Source organism: Hyla sarda, chromosome 8 (genome assembly GCF_029499605.1).
Source record: "Hyla sarda isolate aHylSar1 chromosome 8, aHylSar1.hap1, whole genome shotgun sequence".
NCBI classification, from domain to species: domain Eukaryota; kingdom Metazoa; phylum Chordata; class Amphibia; order Anura; family Hylidae; genus Hyla; species Hyla sarda.
Window position 1 is genome coordinate 51,844,336 of NC_079196.1, and position 20,296 is coordinate 51,864,631.

The 20,296-nt window shown below is 46.0% G+C and overlaps 1 protein-coding gene across 11 annotated transcripts in view; it reads left to right on the forward strand.

Annotated features, from left to right (window-relative positions):
* The window catches only part of MYO3B (myosin IIIB), a 523,821-nt gene that overhangs the window by 107,199 nt on the left and 396,326 nt on the right, over positions 1-20,296 (forward strand). For 10 of the 11 annotated variants that reach the window (XM_056536145.1, XM_056536147.1, XM_056536146.1 and 7 more), the window contains one exon: positions 1,045-1,144. In XM_056536145.1, coding sequence (XP_056392120.1) covers positions 1,045-1,144 — 100 coding nt within the window. Of the gene's footprint in view, positions 1-1,044; positions 1,145-1,195; positions 1,521-20,296 lie in introns of those variants that run through there. The other variant, XM_056536156.1, reaches the window with a different exon arrangement.

Sequence of the window (20,296 nt, forward strand, 5' to 3'; positions counted from 1 at the left end):
TGTGGTGGCTAACCCTGGGCTCTTGCCATGCTGGGGAACACCCACTGGACACTTAAGACTCAATTGCATAACAACAAAAAAAATCTTGCTGCTAGAAAGGACCACTGAAATAAAATATTATGCTCAGAATCATGACATTTAAAGGGGTAACCCGGCCCTAAGACATCTTATCCCCTATCCAAAGGATAGGGGATCAGATGTCTGACCGTCACGACTCCACCCCCGTGTGACGTCACCCCCGCTATGCAAGTCTATGGAAGGGGGCGTGACAGCCGTCACGCCCCCTCCCATAGACTTGCATAGCGGGGGGCGGAAGGAGACGTCACACGGGGGGTGGAGTCATGACGTCACGATACTCCAGCCCGTTGGTCGGCACCTGGCAGTTTGTGAGCTGGCAGCGCGGCGTGCAGCTCAAAGAGGTGGGTGACGAATGCAAGATTGCGGAGGTCCCCAGCGGCGGGACTCCGGGGTCAGACATCTTATCCCCTATCCTTTGGATAGGGGATAAGATGTCTTAGGGCCGGAGTACCCCTTTAACCCTATTAAGCCATGTGCTTAATTACACCCCTGTTTTCGTACTTTAAAGTGACAAACACAGCTTTGCTACATATATATATATATATATATATATATATATATATACATATATACAGCTCTTCCAAGTGGAGTCCTATCTCAGCTACAAGATCCTGGCCAGGGTCAAGACATATTAGAAAGTCACAGCAGCCACATGATTCATTCCTCATGCCTATACAGACAAAGAATGTAGTCTCATCATTACGTGGGGAGCCACAGGTTTGGCGAACTGCATCTATCACAAGATGGTTGACTGCTATTCTATCATATTACTCATCTTATGCTGTGCGGTACCCAGCTAGTAGTCGCTAAGATGAGGCCTGCTGTGATCTCAGTGAGGGAGGATGGAACAGCTGTTGTGCCGGACAGCTGTTTCTGCAGCCCCAATGTAGAGATATCATTAAAATCCTAATAGCAGAGTAATTATTTTTAAACAGGGGAGTAATTCTTTTCTGTTTTGTTATTCAGGGTCTCCAGCATTTGCACAATAATAGAATCATCCATCGTGACGTGAAAGGGAACAATATACTTCTGACAACAGAAGGGGGAGTCAAGCTGGTTGACTTTGGTAATCATTGCTTGCTATGTACTGACGTCCTGTATTCTTTATCCCATCTCCTCTATTTGCTGTTTGGAGCTTGGAGACACGCCACAGGTTTTAGCGATAATGTTACAGCAGGAACCCTTGGATACTTTGGGTTTAACAGATGGATCTCCCTCTGAGTCGCTGTCACATAATCTGTTTTGGGTGGCTGGAAACAGTCTCGTTTTTAGCTCCGGCATTTTATTTACCAACTCGCTGGCAATCTGCTGGCGCCTATTCCTGTGCTTGCTTCCCTCTCATTGAAATTCAATATTCCATCTTTTGCATATGAAAAGAAATTGCTCATTCCTCACAAATGGTGTTAATAGCCTGAAGCTCATCTATTCCCTTTGAGCAGAAGGTAAAGTAGTCCTATGGGTGTGAAGAGCAGCAGATCTATATAATTTGTTTTTATTGCAGTTGATGTAAGCCTGATTGAAATGAAAGCGCAAACAAAGGAATGAAATAGAGAGCAAAACGGCAGACAAGAGCCGAAGAAAAGGCAGATTTACATTATTTAATGCAAAACCAAATGTCAGAAGAGAGCACATTGATTCTTGTCTTCCTTTGTTACTCTTAGAAAGGTTTTATTTTGGTACTAAGTGTATGGCTGCCACTTTAAATTAAGGGTCATTTCTGGCTTAGGTATCCAATAGGGTACTAGCCATTCATAGAGGGAAGTCTCTAACCAATTAGACAAGTAGTAGTATCAGCGTGTCCATTTATTGCCTCTTGAATTTAGTGGCAACATGCAATCCCTAATTGTCCCTGCAGGGGCACTGTAGGGCATTTAAGCACTTATTGCCAAGTTTCTCATAAAATTTCAGCTGATCTTTATAGGACCAAGTATCAGTATATATATTTTTTTTATCTACTGGTGGCAAAAAGTTCAACAGATTTGTAAATTACTTCTATTTAAAAATCTTAATCCTTCCAGTACTTATAAGCTGCTGTATCCTACAGAGGAAGTTCTTTTCTTTTTGAATTTATTTTATGTCTGACCACAGTGCTCTCTGCTGACACCTCTGTCTGTGTCAGGAACTGTCCAGAGCAGGAGAGGTTTGCTATTGGGATTTGCTTCTGCTCTGGACAGTTTCTAATATGGACAGAGGTGTCAGCAGAGAGCACTGTGGTCAGACAGAAAGGAAATTCAAAAAGAAAAGAACTTTCTTTGTAGTAATACTTCCTCTGTAGTATACAGCAGCTAATAAGTACTGAAAGGATTGGGATTTTTAAATAGAAGTAATTTACAAATCTGTATAACTTTCTGGAGCCAGTTGATTTATAAAAAATATATATGTTTTCCACCAGAGTAACCCTTTAAGACCTTCCCAACCTAATTGTTGCAAAACCTAACAATGGTGTTGGGTACTGGTCATTTCTACGTTTCTAAATGTTCCCTTTCAGGGCTGGACCAAGACATTGTGCTGCCTGGGTCCAAGAGTGAAATGAATCACAGTATGTGAGGCTTATTGTATTTACTCATCATGATCAATAGTCACATCTTATACAACTTGGCTTGTGCCTATGGCAGAATAGAATAAAAGGCAATAAATATATTATATTATGTTTTGGTTCATTGCTCTTTTGTTGTTTTTTTTTTTTTTTTTTCATGGGTCAACCTTATTTCCTTCAAGCTCAGCTTACACTCATATTATAGGGATCAATTTTTAGTTAAATAAAAATAGAATGGGACATCAGCATAAGAAAGATGGGCAATATTTTTAAACGTATGTATAAGATGAGCTCTATATTAAAGACAGTATAGATGTAGAGAAATTGATGACAACTTTTTATACACTTAAAATTTTGTCTGCTTTTGCGGCTGCTGCTTGGCATTGAGCACTGCTGTCTAGTTTGCAGAATCTACCCTTTATCGGTCCCTGAAATTCAGGCTATGTCTAATTACATGCAGGAGAATCTTCAGAAGGGGTTAAACAGGAAGTCCTCTTCCCCAGTCGGAACCCTGTTCTTCTTCGTGGAAAAGAAAGACGGGTCTCTGCGACCTTGCATCGACTACCAAGGCTTGAATAAAATTATGATTAAGAACTGCTACCCACTTCCTTTAATCTCTGAATTATTTGATTGTCTGAGGGTTGCCAGGATCTTCTTTAAACTAGATCTTCGTGGGGCCTATAATTTGATTTGTATACGAGAAGGGAACATGTGGAAGACTGCGTTTAATACTCGTGATGGACATTTTGAGTATGTGGTGATGCCATTTGGACTCTGTAATGCTCCAGCAGTCTTCCAGGAGTTTGTCAATGACATTTTTCGTGACCTCCTATACTCCTGTGTTGTTGTCTATTTGGATGACATTCTCGTCTACTCGCCCAATCTCTACACTCATCGTTCTCACCTCCGCCAAGTTTTACAGCGCCTCCGAGACAATCATCTCTATGCAAAACTTGAAAAGTGTACTTTTGAAAAGACCAGCGTTCTGTTTCTGGGGTATATTGTCACCAGATCCTAACAAGTTGTCTGCTGTACTGGATTGGCCTCGACCTTCTGGCTTGAAAGCGATTCAACACTTCCTTGGCTTTGCCAATTATTATCGGCAATTTATTCCACACTATTCCACCTTGGTTGCTCCCATCGTCTCTCTTACCAAGAAAATTGCTAATCCAAGGGACTGGACCCCTGAGGCTGAAGAAGCATTCAAACAGTTAAAATCCACCTTCGCTTCTGCTCCTGTGTTGTCAAGACCAGATCCAGGCAAGCCATTTATTTTGGAAGTGGATGCTTCTTCTGTTGGTTCCGGTGCAGTTTTGACACACAAATCATCCAAAGGAAAAACTGTACTTGCGGTTTCTTCTCTAAGACTTTCTCTCCTGTGGAGAGAAATTATACTATTGGAGATCGTGAGCTCTTGGCTATTAAGTTGGCCTTGGAAGAATGGCGTCATCTCTTGGAGGGCTCTGTACTGTAACACTCATGCTTCTGAAGACAGGTTCCCCGGTGGATGTTAATCCGCTGGACCTGTGTGGCAGATGACTCGGACCATACCAGGGAGCGGAGTCTAAGGTGCCATTGGTTTTCACCAGAGCCCACCACAAAGCCGGATGGACTTGCTGCTGCAGGCGGCACCCAGGTCGCTACCCCTGGCTCGACCACACAGACGGCTGAGGAGATGCGAGGCACGGGAGGGATAAGGCAACTCATAGTCTGGATAGCAGAAGGTCAGGGCAGGCAGCACAATAGCACAGTCAAAGCGAAGCAGGAGTTCAGTAGGCAGGTAGCAGAGGAGCAAGGTCAAGTCATAAGAGCAAGAGATCTGATACATGGCAAGGCAATACAGAGGAATGCTTTCTCAAAGGCACAAGGCAACAAAGATCCGGCAGGGAACTGAGGAGGGTGGAGGAATGTATAAATGAGTAACAGGTGGATTACACTAATGGCCCTTTAAATCTTAAAGCTCCGGCGCGTGCATGCCCTAGGGGACGGGGACATGCGTGCCGGAGCAGAAAGGCAGAGGCAGGAGAAACACCCGGAGAGTGACAGACTGGGGCTCGCATGCGAGCGCGTCCCGCGATGCGAGTCCCAGGCCCATTGGCAGCAGAAGGTAAGGGGACCATGCGCTCACGGCCAGCGTGTGTGGCCGGAGCGCATAACGTAACAGTACCCCCCCCTTGGTCTCCCCCTCCTTTTACGAGAGAAAAAACTCCTGAGAAGGTCACGGTCCAGGATATTCTCAAGCTCCCAAGATCTCTCCTCAGGACTGTAACCCTCCCAGTTGACGAAAAAAAATTGTTTACCTCTCACAGTTTTTGCAGCAAGAATCTGTTTAACTTTGCAGACATCAGATGAGCCGGAGACAGGTGTGGGGACAAGATTCTTCTGAGAGAACCGGTTCATGACAAGAGGCTTGAGGAGAGAAACGTGGAAGGAATTGAGAATATGTAACGTAGCAGGTAGATGGAGTTTGTAGGTGACAGGATTGATCTTTTGTAGAATCTGGAAGGGACCAAGGTAGCGGGGACCGAGCTTGTAACAGGGGATCTTGAAGTGGATGCACTTGGAGAAAGCCACACCATGTCACCAGGAGAGAAGGACGGAGGAGGTCTTCTACCTTTATCCACTTGCACCTTCGTGCGTGAAGAAGCCTGGGACAACGACTGTCGGGTCTGTTGCCAGATGGTGGAGAAGTCACGGACCAGCTCATCAACAGCAGACACACCGGAGGAGACTGGGAGAGGAAGAGGAGAACGGTGATGGAGTCCGTAGACAACAAAAAAGGGGTATGACCTCATGGACTCTGAATCCTCATGATTATATGAGAATTCTGCCCAGGGGAGAAGGTCGACCCAATCATCTTGGTGAGCTGAAACAAAATGACGACGATAAGTCTCAAGGATTTGATTAACCCTCTCCACCCGACCGTTGGACTGAGGGTGGTAGGCCGAGGAGAAGTCCAGATTGATGTCCAGACGGTTACAAAGGGCTCGCCAGAACTTAGAGACAAACTGCACACCTCGATCCGAAACGATATGCTGAGGAAGACCATGTAAATGAAAGACATGCAACAAGAAGTACTTTGCCAGCTGTGGGGCAAAAGGAAGACCTGGTAGAGGAATGAAATGAGCCATCTTGGAAAACCGATCTACAACGACCCAGATGACAATGTTATTATGAGAAGGTGGCAAATCGGTGATGAAATCAATGGCAATATGGGACCAGGGGGTCTCCGGAATGGGTAAAGGCTGTAAGAGTCCTGCAGGTCTTTGTTGAGGAGTTTTGTCACGGGCACATGTTACACAGGACCGAACAAAATCAGAAACATCACGTTCAAGATGGGGCCACCAGTAGTGCCGGGAAATAAGAAGTAGAGTTTTGTGTATTCCAGGATGTCCTGCTGTCAAGGAAGAATGACCCCATTTCAGGACCTTGCGTCTCAATCTGGTGGGCACAAAGGATTTTCCCGGAGGAACCTGCTGAATCTTGCGGAGCGGCAGGAGTCAAACGGTGAGGAGGAATAGGCATGGAGTCCAAACCAATGACATCAGAGGACCTGGAGAGAGAATCAGCCCTGATGTTCTTGTCTGCTGGACGGAAGTGAATGAAGAAGTTGAACCTAGAAAAGAACAGTGACCATCTTGCCTGGCGGGGGTTCAAACGCTGAGCAGACTGAAGTTATAGAAAATTCTTATGATCGGAGTAGATGCTGACCGGATGAGAAGAACCTTCCAATAAATGTTGCCATTCCTCCAAAGCTAGCTTGATAGCGAGGAGTTCATGATCTCCAATGCAGTATTTCCTCTCAGCAGGAGAGAATGTCTTGGAGAAGAACCCACAAGTTACACTCTTGCCCTTGGCGTTTTTCTGAGTGAGAACGGCACCCGCTCCAATAGATGAGGCATCAATCTCCAAAGCAAAGGGCCTCTCCGGATCAGGTCTTGTAAGCACGGGAGCAAAGGCAAATGCAAACTTTAACCCCTTAAGGACACATGACGTACTGGAACGTCATGTGTCCACTCCCGATCTATAACGCGGGGCCACGGCGTGGCCCCGCGTCATAGCGGTTCGGGCCCGGCCTCTAACAACGGCCGGGACCCGTGGCTAATAGCGCGCGGCATTGATCGCTGTGCCGCGCGCTATTAACCCTTTAGACGCGGCGTTCAAAGTTGAACGCCGCGTCTAAAGTGAAACCGAAAGCATGCCGGCTAGCTCAGTGGGCTGTTCGGGATAGCCGCGGTGAAATCGCGGCATCCCGAACAGCTGACAGGACAGCGGGAGGGCCCCTACCTGCCTCCTCGCTGTCCGATCGCCGAATGACAGCTCAGTGCCTGAGATCCAGGCATGAGCAGTCATGCGGCAGAATCATCGATCACTGGTTTCTTATGAGAAACCAGTGATCAATGTAAAAGATCAGTGTGTGCAGTGTTATAGGTCCCTAAAGTGCAAAAAAAAAGTGAATAAACATCATTTAACCCCTTCCCTATTAAAAGTTTGAATCACCCCCCTTTTCCCATAAAAGAAAAAACACAGTCTAAATAAAAATAAAAATAAACATAAATGGTATCGCCGCGTGCGGAAATGTCCGAATTATAAAAATATATCATTAATTAAACCGCACGGTCAATGGCGTGCGCGCAAAAAAATCAATAAGTCCTATCAATGCAAAAATGGTACCGTTAAAAACTTCAGATCACGGCGCAAAAAATGAGCCCTCATACCGCCCCATACACGGAAAAATAAAAAAGTTATAGGGGTCAGAAGATGACAATTTTAAACGTATTAATTTTCCTGCATGTAGTTATGATTTTTTCCAGAAGTCCGACAAAATCAAACCTATATAAGTAGGGTATCATTTTAATCGTATGGACCTACAGAATACATATCAGGTGTCATTTTTACCGAAAAATGTACTACGTAGAAACGGAAGCCCCCAAAAGTTACAAAACAGCGTTTTTTTTTAAATTTTGTCGCACAATGATTTTTTTTCCCGCTTCACCATAGATTTTTGGGCAAAATGACTGACGTCATTACAAAGTAGAATTGGTGGCGCAAAAAATAAGCCATCATATGGATTTTTAGGTGTAAATTTGAAAGAGTTATGATTTTTTAAAGGCAAGGAGCAAAAAACGAAAATGCAAAAACGGAAAAACCTCCGGTCCTTAAGGGGTTAAACGGGGGAAGGCCTCTTCAACCTCTTGAGGCCGGATTAGATGCCTTTTTTGTGAGAGCCACAATAGGAGCAACCAAGGATGAAAAATGTGGAATAAACTGACGATAACAGTTAGCGAATCCCAGAAAGCATTGAATAGCACGTAGGCCTGATGGACGAGGCCAATTCAATACTGCAGACAACTTATCTAGATCCATCTGCAGGCCCTGATGAGAGACAATGTAGCCAAGAAATGGAAGACTAGATTTCTCAAACAGGCATTTCTCCAGTTTGGCGTAGAGATGATTCTTCTGAAGTAGCTGAAGAATCAGACGAACATGAGTACGATGCTCCTCTAGGTTGGAAGAGAAGATCAGGATGTCATCTAGGTATACGACAACACAGGTGTAGAGAAGATCACGGAAGATATAATTGACAAACTCTTGACAAAAGGGCTGGAGCATTGCAGAGACCACAAGGCATTTATAAGATACTCAAAATGTCTGTCACGAGTATTGAAGGTCGTTTTCCATTCATCTCCCTTGCGGATACGAATGAGGTTATACGCACCGAGTAAGTACAACTTGGAGAAGACCTTGGCACCACTTAGACGGTCAAAAAGTTCTGAGATAAGAGGTAGAGGGTAACGGTTCTTGACTGATTTTGTTAAGTCCCCTGTAGTCAGTACATGGACGGAGTGAGTCATCCTTCTTCTCTAGAAAGAGGAAACCTGCTCCAGCAGGAGAAGAGGACTTACAGATAAATCCTTTTGGACATTCTCCTGGACATACTCAGCCATGGCTTTGGTCTCAGGAACTGATAGAGGGTATATCCTTCCACGAGGAGGAGTGGTAGCAGGCAGAAGATCAATAGGGCAGTCATAAGGACGATGTGGAGGCAGAGACTCAGCCTGCCTCAGAGAAATCTTGGTAAGGTAAAGGAGGAAGATGAGAAACAACTTTACACAGAACAGGTTGGAGGCAAAAATGTTTACAGGATTGTCCCCAGCGAATTATTTCTCCAGTTCTCCAATCCAGTTGCGGGGAATGGCGTTGCAGCCAAGGAAGGCCAAGAAGAATCTCAGAAGTACAGTGTGGCAGAACATAGAAATCAATCTTTTCTTTATGCGATACTCCCACTTGCATGACGAGAGATTCAGTACGGAAGTGAACCTTACAGTCCAGATTTTGTCCACTAACAGAGGAGATGAACAAGGGCTTGGCAAGACGAGTAAGGGGAAGATGATACTTGTGGACTAGAGCCCCATCAATAAAGTCACCTGCTGATCCAGAATCCAAAAATGCTGTAGCGCTGAAGGAAGACTTGGCTGAAGCGAAGACTTGTACAGGAATAGTTAAGCATGGAGAGGTAGTATTCACACCCAGGAATGCCTCTCCCACATACCCTAGGTGCGGGCAAACTGTACAGTCCTTGCGAAAGTGCTCCGGGCTAGAACAATACAAACACAAATTCTCATTGCGTCGTCGTAACCTCTCCTGTTGCATAAGACGAGAACGATCTCCTTATATAACCTCTTTGGCAAGAGGCGCAAGAAACTGAAGAGATGGACGTTGAAACACAGATGTCAGGGGGGCAGGTTCCCTCTCTAAGCGCAGTTTGTGCTGTCTCTTGGCAAACATTAATGCGTGTGGCCAAGTGGATAAGGTCTGTCAAAGAAGATGGAGGATCACGTGCTGCAAGGGCATCTTTAATCCTGCTTGACTGTCCTTTTTTGAATGTGGCACACAAGGCCTCATCATTCCAGGCAAGTTCAGAGGCTAGAATGCGGAATTGAACCGCGTAGTCACCAACTGTAGAATTCTCTTGACAGAGATTCAGCAACGCTGTCTCAGCTGAAGAGGCACGTGCGGGTTCCTCAAAGACACTGCGAAATTCTGCCAAGAATGCCGACAAATTGGAGGATACTGGATCACCACGGTTCCAAAGGGGTGTAGCCCAAGCCAGGGCTTTTCCGGACAGTAGACTAATGACAAAGGCCACCTTACTACGTTCTGTCAGAAACAGTTCAGTGCATGGAGCACTGTGTTAAAAAGCCTCTGCATGACCTGGAATCCCCATCATACTTGGAAGGCAAAGGCAGGCGCAGCTGGGAGCCAGAAGACACTGCAGGTGCTGGAGGTGGGAGTGGGCCAGATTCTTGTACCTGCTGCTGTTGCAAGGCCAAAAGCTGTTGCATCATGGCTGAAAGTTGAGAAAATTGCTGCGCCCATCAGGCCAACTGCTGCGACAGACGTACCACAATGGAGGGAAGATCCGCAACTTCAGGCACGGGTACCTCAGCGGAATCCATGGCCGGATCTTACTGTAACACTCACATTTCTGAAGACAGGAACCCCGTTGGATGTGGATCCGCTGGACCTGTGTGGCAGATGACTCGGACTGTACCAGGGAGCGGAGTCTAAGGTGCTGCTGGTTTTCACCAGAGCCCGCAGCAAAGCGGGATGGACTTAATGCTGCAGGCGGCACTCAGGTCGCTACCCCTGGCATGGCTCGACCACACAGGCGGCTGAGGAGATGCGAGGCACAGGAGGGATAAGGCAACTCGTAGTTTGGATAGCAGAAGGTCAGGGCAGGCGGCACAGTAGCATAGTCAAAGCAAAGCAGGAGTTCAGTAGGCAGGCGGCAGAGGAGCAAGGTCAAGTCACAAGAGCAAGAGATCTGATACACGGCAAGGCAATACAGAGAAGCGCTTTCTCAAAGATCCAGCAGGGAACTGAGGAGAGTGGAGGAATTTATAAATGAGCCACAGGTGGATTACACTAATGAGCATACTGGCCCTTTAAATCTCAAAGCTTCGGCGCGTGCGCGCCCTAGGGGACGGGGACACGTGCGCCGGATCAGAGAGGCAGAGGCAGGAGAAACACCCGCAGAGTGATGGACTGGGGCTTGCATGCGGGCGCATCGCGCAATGCGAGTCCCAGCCCCGTCGGCAGCAGAAGGTAAGGGGACCATGCGCTCACGGCCAGGATGTGTGGCTAGAGCGCATAACGTAACATGTACATCCACTTACCATTCATACTGACCATAAGAACTTGCTATATCTACAGACTGCCCATCGTCTCAACGCTGGACAGGCTCGCTGGTCTCTGTTCTCCAGATTTTACTTTTTTATTCACTTCCGTCCAGCAGAGAAGAATCTAGATGCTCTGAAGTACAAGACTAATCTCACCCTCAACATATTGTACCCCCTAATCGTCTCATTTCCGCAGCACCAGCGAGTCTTCAGCACCTGCCTCCTGGTAAGACCTAAATGACTTCCCGCCTAAGACTCCAAATCTTGAAATGGGGTCATTCCTCTCTGTTGGCCGGTCATGCCAGTATACGTAAGTCCTTGCAACTCATCTCCCGACAGTATTGGCGGCCAACTCTAAAACAAGATGTCATTGACTTTGTTCGTTCCTGTTCAGTCTGTGCCCGGGACAAGATCCCTCGTGCCAAGTCTGCTGGTCTACTACACCCTTTGCCAGTTCCTGAGCTACCCTGGACCAACATAGCAATGGACTTTATTACTGACCTTCCTTCTTCTGGCAGCAATATGGTCATCTGGGTGGTTGGGCACCGATTTTCTAAAATGGCTCATTTTGTGCCCTTGCCAGGTTTACCATTTGCATCGCAGCTTGCCAAGCTATTCCTTGGTCATATCTTCCGTCTCCATGGATTGCCCATTCATATTGTCTCCAGTCAGGGAGTACAGTTCGTCTCCAAGATCTGGAGAGCCCTCTGCTCTCATCTCCAAGTTAAATTGGACTTCTCCTCGGCTTACCACCCTCAATCCAATGGTTGGGTCAAAAGGGTGAATCAGGTCCTAGGGGACTATCTTCGCCATTTTGTCTCTGCTCGCCAGGACGACTGGGCCAATTTACTACCTTGGGCTGAATTTTCTAACAACCATAGGGATTCTGAATCCACTGGGACTTCACCCTTCTTTGTGGTTGATGGGCTTCATCCGCGTCCTCCTCTTCCCTTGTTTCCTTCTTCCTCCGGAGTACCTATGGCTGACGAACTGGTGCGGAATTTCGCCTCTATCTGGCAGAAGACTCGTCACTCCCTTCTTCATGCCATGACTCGTATGAAGTTGCAAGCGGACAGGAAAAGACGCCCTCCTCCCGAGTTCTCTCCTGGGGACAAAGTGTGGTTAGCCACCAAATACATCCGCTTTAAGGTACCCTCTTATAAACTGGGTCCACGCTTTTTGGATCCCTATAAAGTAAAAAAAACGACTTAATCCCGTGGCTTATTCCCTCCATCTGTCCTCCTCTCTCTGGATCCCGAATTCCTTCCATGTCTCCCTCTTGAAGCCTGTCATCCACCACTGCTTTTCTTAAAAGGACATCTCACCTCTGACATTTTTGCTGTTAAGGAAATTCTTTATTCCAAGTGGGTCAGAGGAAAATGTTTCTTTCTTGTGGATTCGGAAGAATGCAATCCGGAGAAGAAGTCTTGGGAACCACAGGACAATATCTTGGACCAGGACCTTCTCCAAAAATTTCTGAACCACAAGAGGAGGGGGAGACAAAAGGGGGGTACTGTTACAGTCTGCGCTCTGGCCACAAGCTCCGGCCGTGAGTGCAGTGTCCCTGGGTCCCCGTCTGCCGGCGGGACTGGGATTCGCATCGTGGGATGCGCCCGCATACGAATCCCAGCCCGTCACTCACCTTGCTCTGCTGCCTCTGTCTCTCAGCTCCGGCGCACGCGTCCCCGTCCTAGGGTGCGCCTGCCGGAGCTCTGAAATTTGAAGGGCCAGTGCGCCCATAATTAGTGTATGCATCTGACACCCCATTATAAGTCCCTGCACCTTCCACACTTCCCTACCGGATCTTCAGTGACCCTAGCCTGAGATTAAGCGTTCCATTTTGCCTGTTGCCTTACCCGTGTATCTAGACCTTCCCGCTACGTTATTTGACTCTTTCCCGCCTGCCTTGACCTTCTGCTATGTTTGACTATGCTACTGCCTTATCCTCTGGTACCTCACCTTGTGATCGAGCCTACCTGTGTGATCGAGCCGTGTCGGGGGTAGCGACCTTTGTGTCGCCTGCCGCAGCAAGCCCTTCCTGCCTTGCGGCGGGCTCTGGTGAAGACCAGCGGCACCTTAGACTCCGCTCCCCGATACGGTCCGTGTCATCAGCCACACAGGTTAGAGGATCCACATCCAACTCCGTTACAGATGTTATTTTATTCCTAGGTACATTGTATTTAACAGACACACGGCTATAATATTACATTACTTTTTTAACCATCAGCATTAAACTTTATCTGCCATATACATCCCATTGGACAATTCCTACTTGTTAAATGGGTCACTAGATAACAAACTAATCCTGAAGGGTTCCCCCACTAGGACCATCAGCAATCAGCTGTAAAGGGGAAACCTGGCAATAAGTCTGCAGTATCCCTGCGGTGCCACCACAATGAAAATTAAGCATTACACAGTGCCCATTGTAATGGGACAGGGAGCGGAGTCTAAGGTGTCGCTGGTTTTCACCAGAGCCCGCCGCAAAGCGGGAGGGTCTTGCTGCAGCAGGCGGCACCCAGGTTGCTACCCCTGGCATGACTCATCCACACAGGTAGCTGGGAGGTGGCATCCCCCTCTTTGGAATTCAGAGAGTTCCCCACTACATGAGACCAGGGGGTTTCTGGAAACGGCAAAGACTGCAAGGGACTTGCAGGTTTCTGTCATGGAGTCTTCCGTTTTCTAAGGTGACCAACTGGCAAGGAAGAATGTCCCCATTTCAAGACTTTATGTCTGAGAATATCAGGCACAGAAGATATCACAGGGGGAACAAGACAGTGATCTTGGCAATATTGTCCCCAACAAGTGATTTCACCAGTTTTCCAGTCGAGTTGTGGAGAATGACCTTGAAACCAAGGAAGACCATGACGAAGCCCTGAAGTACAATGTGGTAGCACATAGAACTCAATCTTTTCCTTATGCAAATTTCCTACTTGCATGACGAGGGGTTCCTTGCGAAATTTCACCTTACGGTTCAGATTTTGTCCATTAACAGAAGAGATGTAGAAGGGCTTGGCAAGACGAGACACTGGAAGATGGTGTTTATGGAACTGCGAGGCACCAATGAAGTTACCAGCGGAACCGGAGTTCAAAAGAGCAGAAGAGATGAAAGACGTCTTGGCAGAGGAAAATACTTGAACCGGGGTGGTCAAGCGAGAAGAGGTAATATTAACATCTAGGGAAGCCACTCCTACTTGTCCAAGTTGAAAGCGTTCTCCCGGACGCGAAGGACGTATAGAACAGTCTTTGAGAAAGTGCTCCGGACTGGCACAATATAGGACCAAATTCTCATTGCGTCGACAGGATTTTTCCTGCTGCGTTAGTGAAAATGGTCCACTTCCATAGCCTCTTTGGCAAGAGGCAAAGTAGATAGTAGGGGTGGATGTAGGAACACAGGGGGCCAGACGAGGTAAACCAAAGGAAGTTCCTCCTGCCTTTCAGCAAAACGCACATCAATTTGAGTGGCTAAATGGATAAGTTTGCTTAGGTTAGCAGGAGAATCTCATGCAGCGAAAGCATCCTTGATTCGAGAGAAAAGTCCTTTTTTAAAGGTAGCACACAAGGCCTCGTCGTTCCAAAAAAGTTCAGAAGCAAGAGTGCGGAACTGAACCGCGTAGTCGCCAACGGAAGAGTTCCCTTGGCAGAGGTTCAGTAGAGCCGTCTCGGCAGAGGAGGCTCGCTTGAGTTCTTCAAATGCATGTGGAATTCTGCAAGGAAGGCTGACAGGTTCAAAGAGACTGGATCTCTACGATCCCAGAGAGGAGTAGCCCAGGCCAAAGTTTTTCCAGACAGTAGACTGAACACAAACGCCACTTTAGCACGCTCCGTGGGGAACAGATCCGCCATATGTTCTAGGTGGATATAACACTGTCACAAAGCACTCTACACAGCTTGGGATCTTCGTCATACTTAGAAGGCAAGGACACATGAAGCTTGGTTCCTAGAGAAGCTGCAGAGACAGGAGGAGGCTCAGGAACAGGTGGCTGCTGCAGTTGCTGTTGTTGCTGCTGAGTCTCAAGAAGCTGTTGCACCATGGCTGAGAGTTGATTCAGTTGTTGTGCCTGACGGGCTATCTGGACATCTGGCAAAGGCACCCCAGCGGGATCCATGGCCGGATCTTACTGTAACAGGTCACGGCAGGTGGTAGATCCTCTGGACCTGTGTGGATGATGATGTGAGCCATGCCAGGGAGCGGAGTCTAAGGTGCCGCTGGTTTTCACCAGAGCCCGCCGCAAAGCGGGATGGTCTTACAGCGGCAGGCGGCACCCAGGTCGCTACCCCTGGCACGACTCGTCCACACAGGTAGCTGGGTGATAAGGTGGCACAGAAGGAGACTGGCAGGACATGGCAAGATGGCAGTAGGTCAGGGCAGGAACACAGGTGCAGGGTAGGAAGGTAGAAAGGAACAGGTACACAGTAACAGAGACATAGAACTTTCACTATGGCAATAGACAATCAAAGATCCGGCAGAGAACCAAAGGAGGAGCTGATATTTAAGGATCAGGGTGCAGGTGTAGACACTGGCCCTTTAAGAGGGAGAGCTCTGGCACGCGCGCCCTAGGAGGCGGGGGCACACGTGCCGGGGCAGCGAGGACATGAAGAGGCGAAACGGGGGAGGGAGGTGAGTAACGGGCTGAGATTTGCATGCTGACACATCCCGTGATGCGAATCCCAGCCCCGCCGATACTTTATAGCTGCTCTCCACTCTGGCCATTACAAAAGAGCATCTTGAACAAAGAACACCCTCTATTGATTCATAATTCCTTAAAATCATGTATGAGAATGGGAGAGGCCCTTTAAAGGGGTACTCTTCCCCTAGACATCTTATCCCCTATCCTTTGGATAGGGGATAAGATGCCTGATCGCGGGAGTTCCCCGCGATCAGACATCTTATCCCCTATCCAAAGGATAGGGGCTAAGATGCCTAGGGGCAGAGTGCTCCTTTAAGCTATTGCTCACTCTGGGTATCAAGTATCTTTTTTTCTTAGAATTTTTATTATTTTTCAGCAGTAAGGGCTAGTTCTTACTGAAAAACTAAGGCAGAAGCTAAAAGGAAGAACAAATTCTGCACAAATTCTTACTTGAATCAGACACTTCTATTGATTTTTAAAGGGATTTTCGTGTCTCAGTTCACAAAAGAGTAATTTTTTCCTCCCTGAAATTTCCAATGCGGATGCAAATTCCATTCTTCTGATGGAGTAGAATCGCAAGAAGTCAATGGGTTGTGATATTTTGTGCCATATTCTGTGCCTTATCAATGCAAATTTCACTTCATTTTACCATGAAGCAGAAAGTGGTTTTCTGCAAAGAAAATTTCCTTGCCATTTCATCAGTGTGAACATACCCTAACCGTACACCAACGGCAGTGCCAGTTAAGCCTGAAGTATTCCTCTGCCAACAGAAAGATGTTCCACTGACTTACAATATCCCAATACGTCTAACACCTGTCACCTGCTAAGCCCGCATCCTGCTGTGAAGTGAATGGCTTTGTGTGTCTAAATACCTCTTGACCTGTGTTTCTCCCCATGATCAGATTGCAATGCAGGCAGGTGTGAAGGCCTATAAATAGGAAAAAAGTGATGAAAAGCTTGGTTACCGTGAAGATAGGGTTGTGGAGCTGATAACAGTATTTTCTACCACTAACCACGCATATGTCCTATACTAGCAGCTTTGAAACCCAATCACTCTATGCACAGTTATAGCTGTCCCTTATACAGTCATGGCCGTAAATGTTGGTACTCCTGAAATTTTTCTAGAAAATGAAGTATTTCTCACAGAAAAGGATTGCAGTAGCACATGTTTTGCTATACACATGTTTATTCCCTTTGTGTGTATTGGAACTAAACCATAAAAGGGAGGAAAAAAAGCAAATTGGACATAATGTCACACCAAACTCCCAAAATGGGCTGGACAAAATTATTGGCACCCTTTCAAAATTGTGGAAAAATAAGATTGTTTCAAGCAAGTAACAGGTGTAGGCAATATAAAAATCACACCTGAAAGAAGATAAAAAGGAGAGAAGTTCACTTAATGTTTGCATGGTGTGGGCCACACTAAGTATGGACAACAGAAAGAGGAGAAGAGAACTGTCTGAGACTTGAGAACAAAAAATGTGGAAAAATATCAACAATCTCAAGGTTACAAGTCCATCTCCAGAGATCTAGGTTTGCCTTTGTCCACAGTGCGCAACATTATCAAGAAGTTTGCAACCCGTGGCACTGTAGCTAATCTCCCTGGGCGTGGACGGAAGAGAAAAATTTATGAAAGGTGTCAACGCAGGATAGTCCGGATGGTGGATAAGCATCCCCAAACAAGTTCCAAAGATATTCAAGCTGTTCTGCAGGCTCAGGGAGCATCAGTGTCAACATGAACTATCCGTCGACATTTAACCCCTTAAGGACCAGGCCATTTTACACCTTAAGGACCAGAGCGTTTTTTGCAATTCTGACCACTGTCACTTTAAACATTAATAACTCTGGAATGCTTTTAGTTATCATTCTGATTCCGAGATTGTTTTTTCGTGACATATTCTACTTTAACTTAGTGGTAAAATTTTATGGTAACTTGCATCCTTTCTTGGTGAAAAATCCCAAAATTTGATGAAAAAAATGAAAATTTTGCATTTTTCTAACTTTGAAGCTCTCTGATTGTAAGGAAAATGGATATTCAAAATAAAACATTTTTGGGTTCACATATACAATATGTCTACTTTATGTTTGCATCATAAAATTTATGAGTTTTTACTTTTGGAAGACACCAGAGGGCTTCAAAGTTCAGCAGCAATTTGGAAATTTTTCACAAAATTTTCAAACTCGCTATTTTTCATGGACCAGTTCAGGTTTGAAGTGGATTTGAAGGGTCTTCATATTAGAAATACCCCATAAATGACCCCATTATAAAAACTACACCCCCCAAAGTATTCAAAATGACATTCAATACGTGTATTAACCCTTTAGGTGTTTCACAGGAATAGCAGAAAAGTGAAGGAGAAAATTCACAATCTTCATTTTTTACACTCGCATGTTCTTGTAAACCCAATTTTTGAATTTTTGCAAGGGGTAAAAAGGAGAAAATTTTTACTTGTATTTGAAACCCAATTTCTCTCGAGTAAGCACATACCTCATATGTCTATGTTAATTGTTCGGCGGGCGCAGTAGAGGGCTCAGAAGGGAAGGAACGTCAAATGGTTTTTGGGGTGCATGTCACCTTTAGGAAGCCCCTATGGTGCCAGGACAGCAAAAAAAAAACACATGGCATACCATTTTGGAAACTAGACCCCTCAGGGAACGTAACAAGGGGTAAAGTGAACCTTAATACCCCACAGGTGATTCACGACTTTTGCATATGTAAAAAATAAAAATAAATGTTTTACCTAAAATGCTTGGTTTCCCAAAAATGTTACATTTTTAAAAAGGATAATAGCAGAAAATACCCCCCAAAATTTGAAGCCCAATTTCTCCCGATTCAGAAAACACCCCATATGGGGGTGAAAAGTGCTCTGCTGGCGCACTACAGGTCTCAGAAGAGAAGGAGTCACATTTGGCTTTTTGAAAGCAAATTTTGCTCTGGGGGCATGCCGCATTTAGGAAGCCCCTATGGTGCCAGAACCGCAAAAAAAACCCACATGGCATACCATTTTGGAAACCAGACCCCTCGGGGAACGTAAAAAGGGGTAAAGTGAACCTTAATACCCTACAGGTGTTTCACGACTTTTGCATCTGTTAAAAAAATATATAATTTTTACCTAAAATGCTTGGTTTCCCAAAATTTTTACATTTTTAAAAAGGGTAATAGCAGAAAATACCCCCCCAAAATTTGAAGCCCAATTTCTCCCGCTTCAGAAAACACCCCATATGGGGGTGAGAAGTGCTCTGCTGGCGCACTACAGGTCTCAGAAGAGAAGGAGTCACATTTGGCTTTTTGAAAGCAAATTTTGCTCTGGGGGCATGCCGCATTTAGGAAGCCCCTATGGTGCCAGGACAGCAAAAAAAAAACCACATGGCATACCATTTTGGAAACCAGACCCCTCGGGGAACGTAAAAAGGGGTAAAGTGAACCTTAATACCCTACAGGTGTTTCACGACTTTTGCATATGTTAAAAAAAAAAATTTTTTTTTACCTAAAATGCTTGGTTTCCCAAAATTTTAACATTTTTAAAAAGGGTAATAGCAGAAAATACCCCCCAAAATTTGAAGCCCAATTTCTCCCGATTCAGAAAACACCCCATATGGGGGAGAGAAGTGCTCTGCTGGCGCACTACAGGTCTCAGAAGAGAAGGAGTCACATTTGGCTTTTTGAAAGCAAATTTTGCTCTGGGGGCATGCCGCATTTAGGAAGCCCCTATGGTGCCAGGACAGCAAAAAAAAAACACATGGCATACCATTTTGGAAACTAGACCCCTCGGGGAACGTAACAAGGGGTAATGTGAACCTTAATACCCCACAGGTGATTCACAACTTTTGCATATGTAAAAAAAAAATAATAATTTTTACCTAAAATGTTGGTTTCCCCAAAATTTTAGATTTTTAAAAAGGGTAATAGCAGAAAATACCCCCCCATAATTTGTAACACAATTTCTCCCGAGTACGGCGATACCCCATATGTGACCCTAAACTGTTGCCTTGAAATACGACAGGGCTCCAAAGTGAGAGCGCCATGCGCATTTGAGGCCTAAATTAGGGATTGCATAGGGGTGGACATAGGGGTATTCTACGCCAGTGATTCCCAAATAGGGTGCCTCCAGCTGTTGTAAAAGTCCCAGCATGCCTGGACAGTCAGTGGCTATCTGGTAATACTGGGAGTAGTTGTTTTGCAACAGCTGGAGGCTCCGTTTTGGAAACAGTGGCGTACCAGACGTTTTTCATTTTTATTGGGGAGGGGAGGGGGGCTGTGTAGGGGTATGTGTATATGTAGTGTTTTTTACTTTTTATTTTATTGTGTGTTAGTGTAGTGTAGTGTTTTTAGGGTACAGTCGCACGGGCGGGGGGTTCACAGTAGTTTCTCGCTGGCAGTTTGAGCAGCGGCAGAAAATTTGCCTCAGCTCAAACTTGCAGCCGGATACTTACTGTAATCCTCCGCCCATGTGAGTGTACCCTATACGTTCACATTGGGGGGGGGGACATCCAGCTGTTGCAAAACTACAACTCCCAGCATGTACGGTCTATCAGTGCATGTTGGGAGTTGTAGTTTTGCAACAGCTGGAGGCTCCGTTTTGGAAACGGTGGCGTACCAGACGTTTTTCATTTTTATTGTAGGGGTATGTGTATATGTAGTGTTTTTTTACTTTTTATTTTATTGTGTGGTAGTGTAGTGTTTTTAGGGTACAGTCGCACGGGCGGGGGGTTCACAGTAGTTTCTCGCTGGCAGCTTGAGCTGCAGCAGAAAATTTGCTGCAGCTCAAACTTGCAGCCGGATACTTACTGTAATCCTCCGCCCATGTGAGTGTACCCTGTACATTCACATTGGGGTGGGGGGGGGACATCCAGCTGTTGCAAAACTACAA